Source organism: Oncorhynchus mykiss, chromosome 9, assembly GCF_013265735.2.
Source record: "Oncorhynchus mykiss isolate Arlee chromosome 9, USDA_OmykA_1.1, whole genome shotgun sequence".
NCBI classification, from domain to species: domain Eukaryota; kingdom Metazoa; phylum Chordata; class Actinopteri; order Salmoniformes; family Salmonidae; genus Oncorhynchus; species Oncorhynchus mykiss.
The window spans coordinates 59,824,324-59,841,558 of NC_048573.1; the positions used below are offsets into that span (position 1 = coordinate 59,824,324).

The 17,235-nt window shown below is 43.6% G+C and overlaps 1 protein-coding gene across 2 annotated transcripts in view; it reads right to left on the minus strand.

The window, feature by feature from the left end:
- Positions 1–9,258: 9,258 nt before the first annotated feature.
- LOC110532550 (diacylglycerol kinase alpha) overlaps positions 9,259–17,235 on the minus strand; it is a 42,932-nt gene continuing 34,955 nt past the window's right edge. For both annotated transcript variants that reach the window (XM_021616538.2, XM_021616539.2), the window contains 4 exons: positions 12,023–12,212; positions 11,686–11,803; positions 10,130–10,190; positions 9,259–9,923 (listed from right to left, as the gene is read on the minus strand). In XM_021616538.2, the coding sequence (XP_021472213.2) occupies positions 9,846–9,923; positions 10,130–10,190; positions 11,686–11,803; positions 12,023–12,212 (447 nt within the window). In that variant the 3' untranslated portion in view covers positions 9,259–9,845. The remainder of the gene's footprint in view (positions 9,924–10,129; positions 10,191–11,685; positions 11,804–12,022; positions 12,213–17,235) is intronic.

Consider the following 17,235-nt stretch of genomic DNA (forward strand, 5'->3'; position numbering starts at 1 on the left):
CACATAATAGCAATTGCTTCTAATAATCCATCTGTGAATGTACCAAAGTATAAGGTCATGGGGCCCAGCCAATGAAGCTGACACAGAGCAGACTGCTAAAACGGAACAAGTGGCACCCCCTGTGATCTTGTATGTGTAATACACTGCTAAAAAAAAACACTAAAATAACACATCCTAGATCTGAATGAATGAAATATTCTTATTAAATACTTATTTTCTTTACATAGTATAATGTGCTGACAACAAAATCACACAAAAATGATCAATGGAAATCAAATTTATCAACCCATGGAGGTCTGGATTTGGAGTCACACTCAAAATTAATGTGGAAAACCACACTACAGGCTGATCCAACGTTGATGTAATGTCCTTAAAACAAGTCAAAATGAGGCTCAGTAGTGTGTGTGGCCTCCACGTGCCTGTATGACCTCCCTACAACACCTGGGCATGCTCCTGATTAGGTGGCGGCTGGTCTCCTGAGGGATCTCCTCCCAGACCTGGACTAAAGCATCCGCCAACTCCTGGATAGTCTGTGGTGCAACGTGGCGTTGGTGGATGGAGCGAGACATGATGTCCCAGATGTGCTCAATTGGATTCAGGTCTGGGGAACGGGTGGGCCAGTCCATAGCATCAATGCCTTCCTCTTGCAGGAACTGCTGACACACTCCAGCCACATGAGGTCTAGCATTGTCTTGCATTAGGAGGAACCTAGGGCCAACCGCACCAGCATATGGTCTCACAAGGGGTCTGAGGATCTCATCTCGGCATCTAATGGCAGTCAGGCTACCTCTGGCGAGCACATGGAGGGCTGTGCGGCCCCCCAAAGAAATGCCACCCCACACCATGACTAACCCACCGCCAAACCAGTCATGCTGGAGGATGTTGCAGGCAGCAGAACGTTCTCCAAGGCGTCTCCAGACTCTGTCACGTCTGTTACATGTGCTCAGTGTGAACCTGCTTTCATCTGTGAAGAGCACAGGGCGCCAGTGGCGGATTTACCAATCTTGGTGTTCTCTGGCAAATGCCAAACGTCCTGCACGCTGTTGGGCTGTAAGCACAACCCCCACCTGTGGACGTCGGGCCCTCACCCTCATGGAGTCTGTTTCTGACCGTTTGTGCAGACACATGCACATTTGTGGCCTGCTGGAGGTCATTTTGCAGGGCTCTGGCAGTGCTCCTCCTTGCACGAAGGCGGAGGTAGCGGTCCTGCTGCTGAGTTGTTGCCCTCCTACGGCCTCCTCCACGTCTCCTGATGTACTGGCCTGTCTCCTGGTAGCACCTCCATGCTCTGGACACTACGCTGACAGACACAGCAAACCTTCTTGCCACAGCTCGCCAATGCTCCATCCTGGATGAGCTGCACTACCTGAGCCACTTGTGTGGGTTGTAGACTCAGTCTCATGCTACCACTAGAGTGAAAGCACCGCCAGCATTCAAAAGTGACCAAAACATCAGCCAGGAAGCATAGGAACTGAGAAGTGGTCTGTGGGTCACCACCTGCAGAACCACTCATTTATTGGGGGTGTCTTGCTAATTGCCTATAATTTCTACCTGTTGTCTATTCCATTTGCACAACAGCATGTGAAATTTATTGTCAATCAGTGTTGCTTCCTAAGTGGACAGTTTGATTTCACAGAAGTGTGATTGACTTGTGTTGTTTAAGTGTTCCCTTTATTTTTTTGAGCAGAGTATATTTGGTGAGACTGAAGAGAATTGGTGAGACCACAACACAGTACCTTTATTTCTGTAGTAGGTGAGAATGTGGTAATTTGAGCAATGTTTTTACATTCAGCATTACTCTGTCAAGGGAAATATACACTGAACAAAAATGCAACAACTTTACTGAGTTACAGTTCATATAAGGAAATCAGTCAATTGAAATATATTAATTAGGCCCTAATCTATGGATTTCACATGACTGGGAATACAGATATGCAAAAGATAGGGGCGTGGATCAGAATACTAGTCAGTATCTAGTGTGACCACCATTTGCCTCATGCAGCATGACAAATCTCCTTCATATTCTGATCCTCTTCGTCTGCGTAGATCGGGCTGTTGATTGTGGCCTGTGGAATATTGTCCCACTTCTCTTCAATGGCTGTGCAAAGTTGCTGGATATTGGCGGGAACTGGAACACGCTGTAGTTCACATCGATCCAGAGCATCCTAAACATTAGATTTTTTATTTCACCTTTATTTAACCAGATAGGCCAGTTGAGAACAAGTTCTCATTAACAACTGCGACCTGGCCATGATAAATCAAAGCAGTGCAACAAAAACAACACATGGGTTACACATGGGATAAACAAACGTACAGTCAATAACACAATAGAACAATCTATATACAGTGTGTGCAAATGTAGTAAGATAGGTAGGTAAGGCAATAAATAGACCATAGTGGCAAAATAATTACAATTTAGCATTAACACTGGAGTGATAGATGTGCAGAAGATGATGTGCAAGTAGAGATACTGGGGTGCAAAGGAGCAAAAAAAAAAAAAAACAATATGGGGATGAGGTAGTTGTGGGATATTTACAGATGGGCTGTGTACAGGTCCAATGATTGGTAAGCTTCTCTGACAGCTGATGCTTAAAGTTAGTGAGGGAGATACGTCTCCAGCTTCAGTGATTTTTGCAATTCGTTCCAGTCATTGGCATCAGAGAACTGGAAGGAAAGGCAGCCAAAAGAGGAGTTGGCTTTGGGGAAGACGAGTGAAATATACCTGCTGGAGTGCGTGCTACAGGTGGATGTTGTTATGGTGACCAGTGAGCTGAGATAAGGCGGGGCTTTTCCTAGCAAAGACTTATAGATGACCTGGAGCCAGTGAGTTTGGCGACGAATATGAAGCGAGGGCCAGCCAACGAAAGCATACAGGTTGCAGTGCTGGGTAGTATATGCGGCTTTGGTGACAAAACGGATGGCACTGTAATAGACTACATCCAATTTGCTGAGTAGAGTGTTGGAGGCTATTTTGTAAATGACATCGCCGTAGTCAAGGATCGGTAAGATAGCCAGTTTTATGTTTAACAGCATAAGTGAAGGAGGCTTTGTTGTGAAATAAGATGCTGATTCTAGATTTAATTTAGGATTGGAGATGCTTAATGTGAGTCTGGAAGGAGAGTTTACAGTCTAACCAGACACCTAGGTATTTGTAGTTGTCCACATATTCTAAGTCAGAACCGTCCAGAGTAGTGATGCTAGGCGGGTGGGTGCAGGCAGCGATCGGTTGAAGAGCATGCATTTAGTTTTTCTTGCATTTAAGAGCAGTTGGAGGCCAAGGAAGGAGTATTTATGGCATTGAAGCTCGTCTGGAGGTTTGTTAACACAGTGTCCATTGAAGGGCCAGAAGTATACAGAATGGTGTCGTCTGCGTAGAGTTGGATCAGAGAATCCCCAGCAGCACGAGCAACATCCATTGATATATACAGAGAAAAGAGTCGGCCCGAGAACTGAACCCTGTGGCACCCCCATAGAGACTGCCAGAGGTCTGGACAAAAAAAAAGCAGGTAGCCTTGTGGTTAAGAGCGTTGGAACAGGAGCCGAAAGGTTGCTGGTTCAAATCCCCGAGCCAACCAGGGTGAAAAATATGCTGGTGTGCACTTGAGAAAGTCACTTTATCCTACTTGCCCCTGTAAGTCACTCTGGATAAGAGCATCTGCTAAATGACTAAAATGTGAAAATGCTTAACACCTAATAAAGATTTTGTACTTAAAAAAAATACTTGTTACCTCATATCCCAGCGATAATGCCTTGCATTATTCCTGGGAAGAAAACACTTCAATTTGCTCAACTTGCTATTAACTCAACTTGCCCCAAGGCAAATATTTAGACTATTAGCCCACCCACACAGCTACAAGGATGCACTTTCATGCTAGGTTAAGGACCTCATGTTGAAGCTTATAGAGACCCCAACTGATGTATAGAACAATCTTAGAAGTATCTACTTTGGTTTAGATACACGCATCATGAATAAGGATAAGACTCCATGAAATTATGACCATTTCCTAAATATTTGGTCAAATTATGAATTTTGTGTATGGTTTGCTTGAATTAAGAGTGACTCAACTTAACCCTTTGGTTCAACTTACCCCACTCTCCCCTTGGCCTAACTAATAAAGAAACATATCAAATAGTTACCTATTCATTATATAATAACCACACTACATTGCACAATGTCAAATCGGTTTATTGAAATATCTATTGCATCATTTCCAATATTTTCAACATTCTCAGTATTTAAGTGAAATGATATGGCTAACCTTCAATTAGAGATACCGAATAAGAGAAAACTGAGACCTTACATTGAGAGGAGGAAGTAAACAATTTGTTTTCGATTCCAAACGGTCACTCAATATATTAAAACTACTGAATTAAACTACTGCTATTAAAACAATTAAATTACGTTTGGCCACAGGACATAGGAGCAAAGAGTTTCTTGCTGACAAGAGTGCATACTAATTTCATATAAATCTGCACTGATGTGGGTATATTACCACAAGCATTATGCACTGAGCTTTTAAACATTTCATTACTTAACAAATCCTGGACAATTTTAGACTTTCAATTACCAAATTTGATACAGTACCAGTCAAAAGTTTGGACAAACCTACTCATTTCAGGGTTTTCTTTATATTCTACATTATATAATAATAGTGAAGACATCAACACTATGAAATAACACATATGGAATCATATAGTAACCAAAAATGTGTTAAACAAATCAAAATATATTGTATATTTGAGATTCTTCAAAGTAGCCACCCTTTGCCTTGATGACAGCTTTTCACACTCTTGGCATTCTCTCAACCAGCTTCATGAGGTAGTCACCTGGAATGCATTTCAATTAACAGGTGTGCCTTGTTAAAAGGGAATTTGTGGAATTCTTTTCCTTCTTAAATATGTTTGAGCCAATTAACTGCACCTCAGATTGCACCACAGAGTTCAAGTTCAAGACACATCTCAACATCAACTGTTCAGAGGAGACTGTGTGAATCAGTTCTTCCTGATCAAATTGCTGCAAATAAACCACTGCTAAAGGACACCAATAATAAGAAGAGACTTGCTTGGGCCAAGAAACATTAGACCGGTGGATATCTGTCCTTTGGTCTGATGAGTCCAAATTTGCGATCTTTGGTTCCGACCACCATGCCTTTGTGAGACGCAGAGTACGTTAACGGATGATCTCCGCATGTGTGGTTCTACCGTGAAGCATGGCGGAGGTGTGATGGTGCTTTGCTGGTGACACACAGTCCATCTGTAAATAGCCCACCTAATCTACCTACCTCATCCCCATACTGTTTTTATTTGATTTACTTTTCTGCTATTTTGCACACCAGTATCTCTACTTGCACATCATAATCTGCTCATTTATCACTCCAGTGTTAATCTGCTAAATTGTAATTATTCGCTCCTATGGCCTATTTATTGCCTACCTCCTCATGCCTTTTGCACACACTGTGTAACGGCTTTCCTCCTGGGAAGGAGAGGCGGACCAAAATGCAGCGTGGTTATAGTTCATGTTTTTTAATAGGTAAACTCAACATGAACATAATACAAAATAATAAACGTGGCAAAACCGAAACAGCCCTATCTGGTGCAACAAACACAAAGACAGGAAACAACCACCCACAAAACCCAACAAAACAGGCTACCTAAATATGGTTCCCAATCAGAGACGATGACTAACACCTGCCTCTGATTGAGAACCATATCAGGCCCAAACACAGAAACAGACAAACATAGAATGCCCACTCCAACATAGAATGCCCACTCAGATCACACCCTGACCAAACAAAACATAGAAACATACAAAGCAAACTATGGTCAGGGTGTGGCAGTACCCCCCCCCCCCCCCCCCCCCCCCCCAAGGTGCGGACTCCGGCCGCAAAACCTGAACCTATTGGGGAGGGTCTGGGTGGGCATCTGTCCGCGGTGGCGGCTCTGGTGCTGGACGTAGCCCCCACTTCACCATAGTCTTAGTCCGCCTCATTGTCCGCCTCCGTGGCCTCCTAACCACGGCGACCCTTCTAAATTACCCCACTGGACTGAGGGGCAGCTCGGGACAGAGGGGCAGCTCGGGACAGAGGGGCAGCTCGGGACAGAGGGGCAGCTCGGGACAGAGGGGCAGCTCGGGACAGAGGGGCAGCTCGGGACAGAGGGGCAGCTCCGTACTGGCTGACGACTCTGGCAGATCCTGGCTGAATGGCGGCTCTGGCAGATCCTGGCTGACTGGCGGCTCTGGCGGATTCTGGCTGACTGGCGGCTCTGGCGGATCCTGGCTGACTGGCGGCTCTGGCGGATCCTGGCTGACTGGCGGATCCTGGCTGACTGGCGGCTCTGGCGGATCCTGGCTGACTGGCGGCTCTGGCGGATCCTGGCTGACTGGCGGCTCTGGCGGATCCTGGCTGACTGCCGGCTCTGGCGGATCCTGGCTGACTGCCGGCTCTGGCGGATCCTGGCTGACTGGCGGCTCTGGCGGATCCTGGCTGACTGGCGGCTCTGGCGGATCCTGGCTGACTGGCGGCTCTGGCGGATCCTGGCTGACTGGCGGCTCTGGCGGATCCTGGCGGCTCTGGCGGATCCTGGCGGCTCTGGCGGATCCTGGCAGCACTGGCGGATCCTGGCGGCACTGACGGCTCCTGGCTGACTGGCGGCTCCTGGCTGACTGGCGGCTCCTGGCTGACTGGCGGCTCCTGGCTGACTGGCGGCACTGGCGGCTCCTGGCTGACTGGCGGCTCCTGGCTGACTGGCGGCTCCTGGCGGCTCCTGGCTGACTGGCGGCTCCTGGCTGACTGGGGGCTCCTGGCTGACTGGCGGCACTGGCGCCTCCTGGCTGACTGGCGGCTCCTTGCAGACTGGCGGCTCCTTGCAGACTGGCGGCTCCTTGCAGACTGGCGGCTCTGATGGCGCTGGGCAGACGGGTAGCTCAGGCGGCGTGGGGCAGACTGGAGACTCCGGCAGCGCTGGAGAGGAGGAAAGCTCTGGCAGCGCTGGACGGAGGAGCTCTGGCGCCTCTGGACTGAGGGGCAGAAACTCTGGCAGCGCCGGACAGGCGGGAGACTCCGGCAGCGCTGGACAGGCGGGAGACTCCGGCAGCGCTGGAGAGGAGGAAGGCTCTGGCAGCGCTGGACAGACAAGGCGCACTGTAGGCCTGGTGCCGGCACTGGTGGTACTGGGCCGAGGACACGCACCTCAGGGCGAGTGCGGGGAGCTGCCACCGGAGGGCTGATGCGTGGAGGTGGTACTGGATAGACCGGACCGCGCAGGCGTACTGGAGCTCTTGAGCACCGAGCCTGCCCAACCTTACCTGGTTGAATGTTCCCGGTCGCCCTGCCAGTGCGGCGAGGTGGAATAGCCCGCACTGGGCTGTGCAGGCGAACCGGGGACACCATGCGCAAGGCTGGTGCCATGTACGCCGGCCCAAGGAGACGCACTGGAGACCAGATGCGTGGAGCCGGCTTCATGGCACTTGACTTGATGCCCACTCTGCACCCGCACTGGGGACACCGTGCGCTCCACAGCATAACACGGTGCCTGCCCGGTCTCTCTCGCCCTCCGGTAAGCACAGGAAGTTGGCTCAGGTCTCCTACCTGGCTTCGCCATACTTCTTGTGTGACCCCCCCCCCAATAAATTTGGGGGGCTGCCTCTCGGGCTTCCTTGCCAGCCGTGTTCCCTCATATCGCCGGCTCCTCTCTCCGGCTGCCTCTGCTCTCCTGGCTGCCTCCACCTGTTCCCATGGAAGGCGATCCTTTCCCGCCAGGATCTCCTCCCATGTGTAGCAACCCTTGCCGTCCAATACATCATCCCATGTCCATTCCTCCTTGCGCTGCTCCTGCTTCCGCTGCCTGTCACCACGCCGCTTGATCCTGTTGTGATGGGTGGTTCTGTAACGGCTTTCCTCCTGGGAAGGAGAGGCGGACCAAAATGCAGCGTGGTTATAGTTCATGTTTTTTAATAGGTAAACTCAACATGAACATAATACAAAATAATAAACGTGGCAAAACCGAAACAGCCCTATCTGGTGCAACAAACACAAAGACAGGAAACAACCACCCACAAAACCCAACACAAAACAGGCAACCTAAATATGGTTCCCAATCAGAGACAATGTCTAACACCTGCCTCTGATTGAGAACCATATCAGGCCCAAACACAGAAACAGACAAACTAGACATCCATCATAGAATGCCCACTCAGATCACACCCTGACCAAACAAAACATAAAAACATACAAAGCAACTATGGTCAGGGTGTGACACACTGTATATAGACTATTTTTTTACTACTGTGTCATTGACTTGTTTATTGTGTTACTGGCTTGTTTATTGTTTACTCCATGTGTAACTCTGTTGTTGTCTGTGTCACTGTCACGTCCTGACCATAGAGAACCCTTATTTTCTATGGTAGAGTAGGTCAGGGCGTGACTGGGGGGTTAGTCTAGTTTATATTTTCTATGTGGGGTTCTAGTTTCGTTTTATATGTTGGTGATTGGTATGATTCCCAATTAGAGGCAGCTGGTAATTGTTGTCTTTAAATGGGGATCATATTTAAGCAGCATTTTTCCCACCTGTGTTTTATGGGATATTGTTTTGAGTAAGTGCACGTAGCATCTCTGTAGTCACGGTTTGTTGTTTGTGTTATTGTTTTGCTAAGTTTCACTTTATAATAAATTATGTGGAACTCAACATCCACTGCGTCTTGGTCGATCTATACAAATATTCGTGACAGTCACACTGCTCTGCTTTATCTTGGCCAGGTCACAGTTGTAAATGAGAACTTGTTCTCAACATGCCTACCTGGTTAAATAAAATAAAAAACACTGTCTGTGATTTATTTAGAATTCAAGGCATGGCTACCACAGCATTCTGTAGCGATACACCATCCCATCTGGTTTACGCTTAGTGGGACTATCATTTGCTTTTCAACAGGACAATGACCCAACACACCTTCAGGTTGTGTAAGGGCTATTTGACAAGAACAAGAGTGCTGTATCAGATGACCTGGCCTCCACAATCACCCAACCTCAACCCAATTGAGATGGTTTGGGATGAGTTGGACCGCAGAGTGAAGGAAAAGCAGCCAACAAGTGCTCAGCATATGTGGGAACTCCTTCAAGACTGTTGGAAAAGCCTTCTAGGTGACTACCTCATGAAGCTGGTTGAGATAATTCAAAGCTGTCATCAAGGCAAAGGTTGGCTACTTTGAAGAATCTAAAATGTATTTTGATTTAACACTTTTTTTGGTTACTATATGAATCCATATGTGTTATTTCATATTTTTCATGTCTTCACTATTATTCTACAATGTAGAAAATAGTACAAATAAAGAAAAGCCCTTGAATGAGTAGGTGTGTCCAAACTTTTGACTGGTACCGTATACATTTAAATGATCCTACAAAAATGTCATAACAATGAAGTTAAATGCAGTTAAAATAATCTTGTTGAATAAACATTTAACTCAAACTTTTCAAGCGGATACCAATATCTTAGACTGTGCAACCCAGCAGTCTTTGTCCCCTTGATAACGCATAAGGTGAATTTGGCAAAAAATGATGGAAAAGGCACATAAAACCCACTAAAAGCTCTTAACTTGTTGTCCAGAGTAATATAAAAGGCTATCATACAGCTGTAGTTGGCAATGTTTTCATAATATCGTCTTGTATTGAGGCCGGACAAACAAAATAATATGTGTTGAACTTTCTTAAAATGTTGGTCAACCTATTTCTCTAAAATATGCATATACCAACTGGTTTCACAAACAAAGCTGCTTCAGTCATTTCACAAATGTAAAATAATAAGCAAGTGCATATAGGTCATGTTACTGCTTGTAGCCAGGGAGCAGGCTTCTACTTTGAGCTGAAGAAGCTGGACCGGTTCTGGGGACCCATCAGCATACTGGCCTGGTTCTTGTGTGTGATGTGAATCTGAAGGGGGAATATGAGTGAAAGGTTGTGTTACTCAAATGACCATGTTATTACCATGTCTACGTGCTTGTTACCAACATGTTACCATGTTATATTAACAACATGTTATTAGCATCAAGCTCCATGGTCTCTAGCAATAGAACTTGCTTTAAAAACTCTTAAAATGCTCTGTTACACTGAACTCAATCTGGGTTCCTAGCACTCACCGTACAGGGTGGCTGCATCCAGGGCTCTCCGTCTATCTGCATTGGTAAAGGTTTCTTAGTCCTGAGAGATGGACAGAGACATAAGGGAGAACATTTTGTGTTCACAACATCTCAGAATTTTGTAAATACCAGCATACAACTGGGAAAATATACTTAAATGCCCTTCCAACTGGTAATTACTAGTGGGGAAACTCATCTATCATCCCCATGCTCCGAGTTTCCCACTTGCACCTCTCTGACACCATTTGTCATCAAAAAAAGACAGCAAGAGAGGCATGGTGGCATCTTCAGCAGTTGTACAAATGATTGATACTAAATTGATTCTGTTTATCTTCCTTCTGATTTAAAAAGTGAAAGCAGCTCTGAATATAGGGCAGGTAGCCTAATGGTGGCAGGTAGCCTAGTGGTTAGAGTGTTGGGCCAGTAACTGAAAGGTTGTTGGATCGAATCCCAGAGCTGATAAGGTACAAATCTGTCGTTCTGCCCCTGAACAAGGCAGTTAACCCACTGTTCCCTGGTAGGCTGTCATTATAAAGAAGAATGTTCTTAACTGACTTGCCTAGTTAAATAACAAACAAAACAATATAATATGTTCAACAGTTAGGGGCAGTTAACCCACTGTTCAACAGTTAGGGGTCACTTAGAAATTTCCTTGATTTTGAAAGAAAAACAACTTTTTTGTCCATTTAAAATAAAATAACATCAAATTGATCAGAAATACAGTTTTTGATGTTGTAAATGAAAAAGAAAGCTATTTATTTATGGCCATTTTGAGCCTGTAATCATACCCACAAATGCTGATGCTCCAGATACTCAACTAGTCTAAAGAAGGCCAGTTTTATTGCTTCTTTAATCAGAACCACAGTTTTTAGCTGTGCTAACATAATTGCAAAAGGGTTTTCTAAATGATCAATTAGCTAATCCAAGTTTATAATTGTAAAAGGCTAACCCAACGTGCCATTGGAACACAGGAGTGATGGTGGCTGATAATGGGCCTCTGTACCCTTATGTAGATATTCCATTAAAAAACTGACGTTTCTAGCTACAATAGTCATTTACAACATTAACAAGGTCTACATTATATTTCTGATCAATTTGCTGTTATTTTAATGGACAACATTTTTTTTGCTTTTCTTTCAAAAACAAGGACATTTCTAAGTGACCCCAAACTGTTGAACAGTAGTGTGTGTATATATATATATGTTGAGACATGTACAGACTAGCTGAGATATCTATATATATATATAATATATATATATATATATATATATATACTTTTTATGGGCAAAAAATAGCAAAATAGCAAAATAATCTAAACCTTCTCATGACCTACACATTTGATGGAATTTCTCAGTTCAAAATGTGAATACACCCATCTTGTATTTAAGACTTTACAATGGGTAATTACTACTTTCTCACTTGGTTATGAAGGCAGCATTAGTAGTGAGGATGGAATATTTATTTTTAAAGGTGTAAGGTGTACAAATAATCATCCCACATCATACTGTGATATCTCAGCTAGTCTGTACATGTCTCAACATGTCACAAGCACTCACCTGATTGTAATCTGTGAGGTTTTTGCTAGTCTTATAGCACTCTTAAGTCCAGTATATATCTGCCCCATCTCCATGGCCCCTTCTAGACCAACCACTTCCAAACGCAGGTCACTGAGGTCTGTCATGGAAGATGGAAACACTGAACATGCAGTTCACACAGAGGCAGTACAGTTTTTAGTCTGAGACTAGCTGTTCAAACCTAGAACAGACCTCTTGAAATGGATACTCTAAAACATCTCACATGATATTCTAACAATATTCTATACCAGACATGGGCACAACTTTTAACATTTTGAAACCTTGAGCCCTTGGATCAAGCCAAGGGATTTCACTGTACCTTGTCCACTGACTTTCAGGATTTCAGGGTCGACAATAACCTCCGGCATTTCCTGAGGATTCATCAAGGACTTGGATTCACTCTTCTTGGCTTCTCCCCACAGGTTGGATCCACCGTGCATGCTGGGAATGTTGAGGACTGCGATCCCCTCCATAGAAAGGCCACTCAGGTCCAATGGGGTGCCGCAGCACTGAGGGACGTACAACATCAGGCAGACAGTGCAACTTAATGAGATGCCATAATGAGCTAAACATACCACATAACTATCAGGTCAGCTGTGTTAACCACAATCCTCATGTAATAAAATAATATATGCTTGCTTGCTGACTATCGACGCGCTAGCGGAGTGGAACTCACCTTTCATGGAGTAGCATTATTTTCCATTGATAGGTTTGGATTTCTGAACTTTAAATGTTATTCATCATTAGTTGTAATAGATACCTGAGGGGTGCCATAGGCGAGACTCAGCATAGGACAAAGGGTTAAATATCAGTGCTTGTGTGAATATGTCCTTGTCTAATGCAGCTGTATTGACCCTCTAGGAAGAATCAAATTGGTTTGAGCTTTCAAATTGCCCGTTGAGTTTTTACTTTGAAAATTAGAACCTAACAGTTGGCGTCACGAAAGGGATTCACCACGATTTGCAGTTGAACTAGAGATTTCCGAATCAGAGAAACAGGATCCGGCACCAGAAATAAGGTAGAAGCAGTTCCTACGCCTGTTATTACTAATTCTGACACCTTGGGGAGATGAGAATCGTAGGCTGAACAATTATAGGATACAGACCTAGAAAACCTGAGTTTATTCAGTAGGTCCATTGTGTTTTATTTATTTTGTATTTTACTAGGCAAGTCAGTTAAGAACAAATTCTTATTTTCAATGACGGCCTAGGAACAGTGGGTTAACTGCCTGTTCAGAACAACAGATGTGTACCTTGTCAGCTCGGGGGTTTGAACTTGCAATCTTCCAGTTACTAGTCCAACACTCTAACCACTAGGCTACCCTGCCGTGTAATGACCGGTCGTAAATATCTGGTGTAGGCTAGGTTCCATTAGGATAGGTCCCGAGTGGAGGTGTTCCTCTGCGAGATCCAGGTAAAAATAAGGTGTAGGGAAGGTTCCATAAGGATAGGTCCCGAGTGGAGGTTTTCCTCTGCGAGATCCATGAGGGACAATACAGTGTAGGGTAGGTTCCATATAGGATATGTCCCTAGTGGGGATATTCCCCTGTGAGATCTGTAAAAGGGATGAAAGTCCCAGCTGCAGTTGACAGTGAGGCAGTAGAGTGTATGTGGATAATGATAAGAAGGCTGCCTATAAATTCTGAAGATAAGCCACATGCATGGGTAAAAGAAAAGCATTAAGATATTCAAACACTGTTTGAGTTACGTGTATTAGCAGTAGCAATAAGGAGAGAGGTTGGTTTATGCCCTATGGGGAGGGGGAACCATGAAAGATTACGTGGAAATAGGAAGACAAGTCTGAATAGTTTTGGTAATGTGTGTTATCAACAACAGTGATATTTGAGGCGCAACACTGGAATAAGACATTAGGTGATCCGTATTCTCCAGCAATACATTTGCAGATGCTATAGTATAGGTTCTAATACAAGGTATTAAGTGCTGTGACCAATTAATAGCCACAAATACCATAACTATTATCCGGCGAAGTGGGTAGCTCTACCTTGGAAAATAGTTAATAGAAGGTGTGTATTATAGACGGGAGTGAAGAAATCTAAACACCCTGAACACTGTCGGGAGAGGTTTTGGAATAATAACTATTGATATGGCAACAGGCAGCCCTGATTTTAATAAAGCCATGGAGGCACTGAAAGAAGCGTACAAGCATTCTATCAATTCGGCTCGAATATGGTCAGATTGGTCAGCATTTCCCGGCTGACAGAAAATTCCCATCTGGTACGATCGATAGTGGTTCATAGAGATTACAGTTCTATGTGAAGGAAGACATATGAGATCACCTCTTACACATCTTTTTAATAGATCCAGGGAACAAATATAGCTGATTCCTTATGATGAGAAATTGGCTAAATTTGCCATAAGAAAAAGTATTTTGGGTTGAAAAATCTAGGTGAAATGCCAGGGGTTTGGATTCTGAAGAGGTAACAAATTAAAATGATCTGGCCAAACACTCAGAACACACCTTGGGAGCTGTTTTATCTTAGGAGACATTTTATGTGGTTTTATTGTGAAATAGATTAAAATTTTATGTCGTCTTGTTCTGAAATTGATTTCTAGAATGGACGAAAGGATGGAGGGGTCATGAGGAATTAGCATAGGGGTTATCAAACCTAAAATTAACTTTACATTGTTTTTGTTCATGAACATTGTGGTGCGGTGGTTATGGAGAATCATGGGGAAAAGAGACCTGTGAACCGTTGGACTCGTGGCGAGATAAAGTCGCTAAATAAAAGATACATAAACGTTGGGGTGGATTAAAACAAATGTTTAATGATTGGAGTAAGGATAGAGGATTTACCATCATCATGTTTGATTTATAATGAATACTTTTGGATTGCTGGTTAAGATGTAGCATAGTGAATGCTAAGGAAATGTACACTTTCTTTTCCAGAAGAGGGGGTTTCATTATCTCTCGTTGGAATGTTCCCAGAGACTGTGGTCTTGGGGAGAGCAGTTAGGGATATTTGGCAGTTTTAAGTATAAAAGTATCTGGAGTAAGCCATAAACGGAGTTCCCGGATAAATAAGGCCTGTTCTTTAGTGGGGTCTTTTCAATTTGGTTTTAAATTGGGTATGCAGAATGATGGAAAGATTTAAAATGTTTTTAAATGGTTTCGGGAGGAAAGGGAAAGAAAAGGGAGAGGAAATATTTAATGGTGTCGAATGCCCTGTATCCTGACTTTCTGGTGAGGCCTGATCAATCTCACTAGAAATTATCGAAACGGGTGGGATTTAATTATAAATTGAAAGAGAAACACCAGTCTCTATTCTATTTTACCATTACCATTACCATTACCATTTATGGGATACCATTATTTCCTTATAGAATTATCAAGAGTTGTAACTCTAAGTTGATTGGTTATTCGAATTAGTTAATTTTTTTATTTAACATGTTTTTGAATCACGATGTGAATCATGTGTTTGAAGGGAAAATTACTAGTTCCCTGGTCCTTGGGTAAATATACACATTTACTTTGTTCAGTCTGCATACAGAAGAAAATATATATGTTAATGATGTTAATGATGGTTGACTCTTACTCCAAATGGATTGTGATATGTGTATTGCTGATTTCATTTTTGTCTTTGTTTCGATACAAATGTCACCAGATTTGGTCTACTGGAGTGTTGGGATTCCCCCATGGGTTAGGGTGCTAACTCCCTGATCTGGCCACTCTTCTGAGAGGTCGTCGGTAAAATAAGGGAGTATAAACGTTTGAAAATGGTTTTAACAGTAACAGTATGTTGTTATGCTGTTTGACATTTGTTGTAGAGATGATGTTATTAAGGAATTGGGAATGTAATATTTTGTCATAGTCAATTCTTGTCTGGATTTCCTGAAACAGAACTGTTGTTCTGATCTGTCCTCTCTTGAGGTTATCATGGAAGGTGACGTCAGATGGTGTCTTAATGCATGTAGGAATAATTTGGCCACAAACGGTTTGTGTGAACCGGCTGAAGAAAGAGCAACAAAGGCGTTCAATGCGACAGTGACTTTTAAACACTCCAATCTGAGTCCGAGCCAAACCTGGGTACAGGTGGCAGGAGTGCTGAGACCGTGCATGTGGATTGAGCATGGAGAGAGAGAACATACACATTTCTCTCATGCTCCTGGGTTGCTCGTGGGAGAAATGGACAAGAAAGAAATGGTGGTAACGACTCAGATGAGAGACTCATGTATGTGGGAAAAACGGATGTATCTATTTGGATATTGAAATCGGGACATTATCAAGGGCCATCAAAATGACAGGCAAGAGTTACATGTGCCGTTGGGAAGATGAACTGTCATGCTACCTGAAGAAGACATGCTAGAATGATAAGTGCCGGGAAAAGGGGCAAAACACAAGTCTCAACATCAACAGTGAAGAGGAGACTCCGGAATGCTGGCATTCTAGGCAGAGTTGCAAAGAAAAAGCCATATCAGACTGGCCAAATAAAAGAAAAGATTAAGATGGGCAAAAGAACACAGACACTGGACAGAGAAGGCTTTTTCTTTGCAACTCGGAGCATCCCGGAGTCGCCTCTTCACTGTTGACGTTGAGACTGGTGTTATGCGGTACTATTTAATGAAGCTGCCAGTTGAGGACTTGTGAGGCGTCTGTTTCTCAAATTACACCGGGGCCTCCCACTCCTCTTTCTATTATGGTTAGAGCTTGTTTGCGTTGTTCTGTGAAGGGAGTAGTACACAGTGTTTTACGAGATCTTCAGTTTCTTGGCAATTTCTCGCATGGAATAGCCTTCATTTCTCAGAACAAGAATAGACTGACGAGTTTCAGAAGAAAGTACTTTGTATTTCTGACCATTTTGAGCCTGACCACAAATGATGATGCTCCAGATACTCAACTAGTCTAAAGAAGGCCAGTTTTATTGCTTTTTAATCAGAACAGTTTTCAGCTGTGCTAACATAATTGCAAAAGGGTTTTCTAATGATCAATTAGCCTTTTAAAATGATACACTTGGATTAGCTACCACAGCATGCCATTGGAACACAGGAGTGATGGTTGCTTACAATGTTCCTCTGTACGCCTATGTAGATATTCCATTAAAAAATAAATTGTTTCCAGCTACAATAGTCATTTACTACATTAAAAAAGCAGTTTCTTTCAAAAACAATGACATTTCTAAATGACCCCAAACTTTTGAACGGTAGTATATATATGTATGTACAGTGGGGAGAACAAGTATTTGATAACCTGCAAAATCGCAGTGTTTCCTACTTACAAAGCATGTAGAGGTCTGTAATTTTTATCATAGGTACAGTTCAACGGTGAGAGACGGAATCTAAAACAAAAATCCAGAAAATCACATTGTATGATTTTTAAGTAATTAATTTGCATTTTATTGCATAAGTATTTGAAACATCAGAAAAGCAGAACTTAATATTTGGTACAGAAACCTTTGTTTGCAATTACAGAGATCATACATTTCCTGTAGTTCTTGACCAGCAGGGATTTTGGCCCACTCCTCCATACAGACCTCCAGATCCTTCAGGTTTTGGGACTGTCGCTGGGAAATACGGA